General features: G+C 48.2%; 1 protein-coding gene across 1 annotated transcript in view; it reads right to left on the bottom strand.

Moving 5' to 3' along the window:
* EMH_0019990 (Swr1-Pie_related helicase, related) overlaps positions 1-1,471 on the bottom strand; it is a gene marked incomplete at both ends in the record, with an annotated part of 7,665 nt that overhangs the window by 2,677 nt on the left and 3,517 nt on the right. The window contains 2 exon segments of the mRNA XM_013501473.1: positions 663-716; positions 720-1,469. Coding sequence (XP_013356927.1) covers positions 663-716; positions 720-1,469 — 804 coding nt within the window.

Below are 1,471 nucleotides of genomic sequence, written 5' to 3' on the forward strand. Positions count from 1 at the left end.
GCAGGAAAAAGAGGTGATCAAAGCAGCAACATGAGGGAGAGAAAGAAACCACACGAGAGAAAGAAAGACACAAGAGAGGCCCCAAACTCAACAGCACCACCTGCAGCAAAGGTGATAAATCAGAAGATGCAGAATCAGAAAAAGAAGTAGAATAGCTTCAGTATCTGTATTTCGCACGTACGTCCTTCTGCTCTGCGGTGTATCGACTCTGCATGAGCAGAGAATGATTACAAATCCGGCGGAGACGAAATAATAAACTGCTCACGAAGCGTTTTCCTCCTACATCTGCAGATACACCCAAAGTATGCTGCACCTCGCAACCCTTAAACAAATAACGAGATGGCTCGGACTTGAGCAAAAAACGAAGTCGAGAAAAGAGAGAGACAGACGCGGACGGAAACATAAAAGGGAAAAGAAAGACAAACAGAAGCAGAAAAACACCCCAAAAATACAAATTCAATTACGGATAGATAAAAGAACAAATACAGAGGAAGTGAAAGCCAACAAACACAGGCTGTATCTATCTATCAAGCTGAGATAGAGAATAGAAAGACAGACAGAATCAAAGAATGTCATCTTTAGGCGTTTCTACATTTCCATATAAACGAAAAGCGAATTCATATTCGTTTTAATGCAGCAAATAAAAATAAACAAAGAATCACCAGAGCTTTCTTTCGTCTCCTTCGCGTCCTTCCCTGTTGCTTGAGGTCCTTCAGCGNAAACAAAGAATCACCAGAGCTTTCTTTCGTCTCCTTCGCGTCCTTCCCTGTTGCTTGAGGTCCTTCAGCGGCACCTGACCCCTTCCCGCCCCCACTGCTGCTGCTGTTGCTGCTGTTGCTGCCGTTGCTGCTGCTGCTGCTGTTGGTGTTGTTGCTTTTTGCACGTTCCTCTTCTGGTGCGAAAGCATGAGTGAGTCTCCTAAGAGAGAGAGCGAGGTCAGACTGGTGTCTGCTGACCTCCTCTAGATAGAGGGTTTTCTGTGTGCCGTCGAGCTCACAGCGAATGACTTTGTTTGTTTTTTGCGGCAGTTCTTGCATTACTTCATGCTTCAGACGCCTCAGAATAAAAGGAGATAACACACGCTGCAGACAAACCACGTCTGCAGGCAGCTCTACCCCGGAGGCCCCCTCAGGGCCCTTAAGGGCCCACGAGTCAAATGCACGGCTCAAGAAACCCCTCGACTCACATACACTGCTGCTATCTTTGCTGCTGCTCTCATTGCTGCTGCTATCCTTGCTGCTGCTGCTGCTGCTTTCACTGCTGCTGCTGCTGCTGTTGCTGCTTGTGCCGTTCGAGGAGCTGGTTGTAGAGTCCGTTTCTGCTGCGGTGGCACTAGGACAACGCTTGGGTTGCTCTTGCGGGTCTCCTCCGTCTTTCTGCTGCTGTTGCTGCGGTTCCTGCTGTTGCTGCTGTTGTTCTTGTTGCTGTTTCTGCTGTTCTTGTTGCTGTTGCCGTTGCTGCTGCTGCTGCT

The sequence above is a fragment of the Eimeria mitis genome, genomic scaffold (assembly GCF_000499745.2).
Source record: "Eimeria mitis Houghton genomic scaffold, Emh_scaff694, whole genome shotgun sequence".
NCBI lineage: Eukaryota > Apicomplexa > Conoidasida > Eucoccidiorida > Eimeriidae > Eimeria > Eimeria mitis.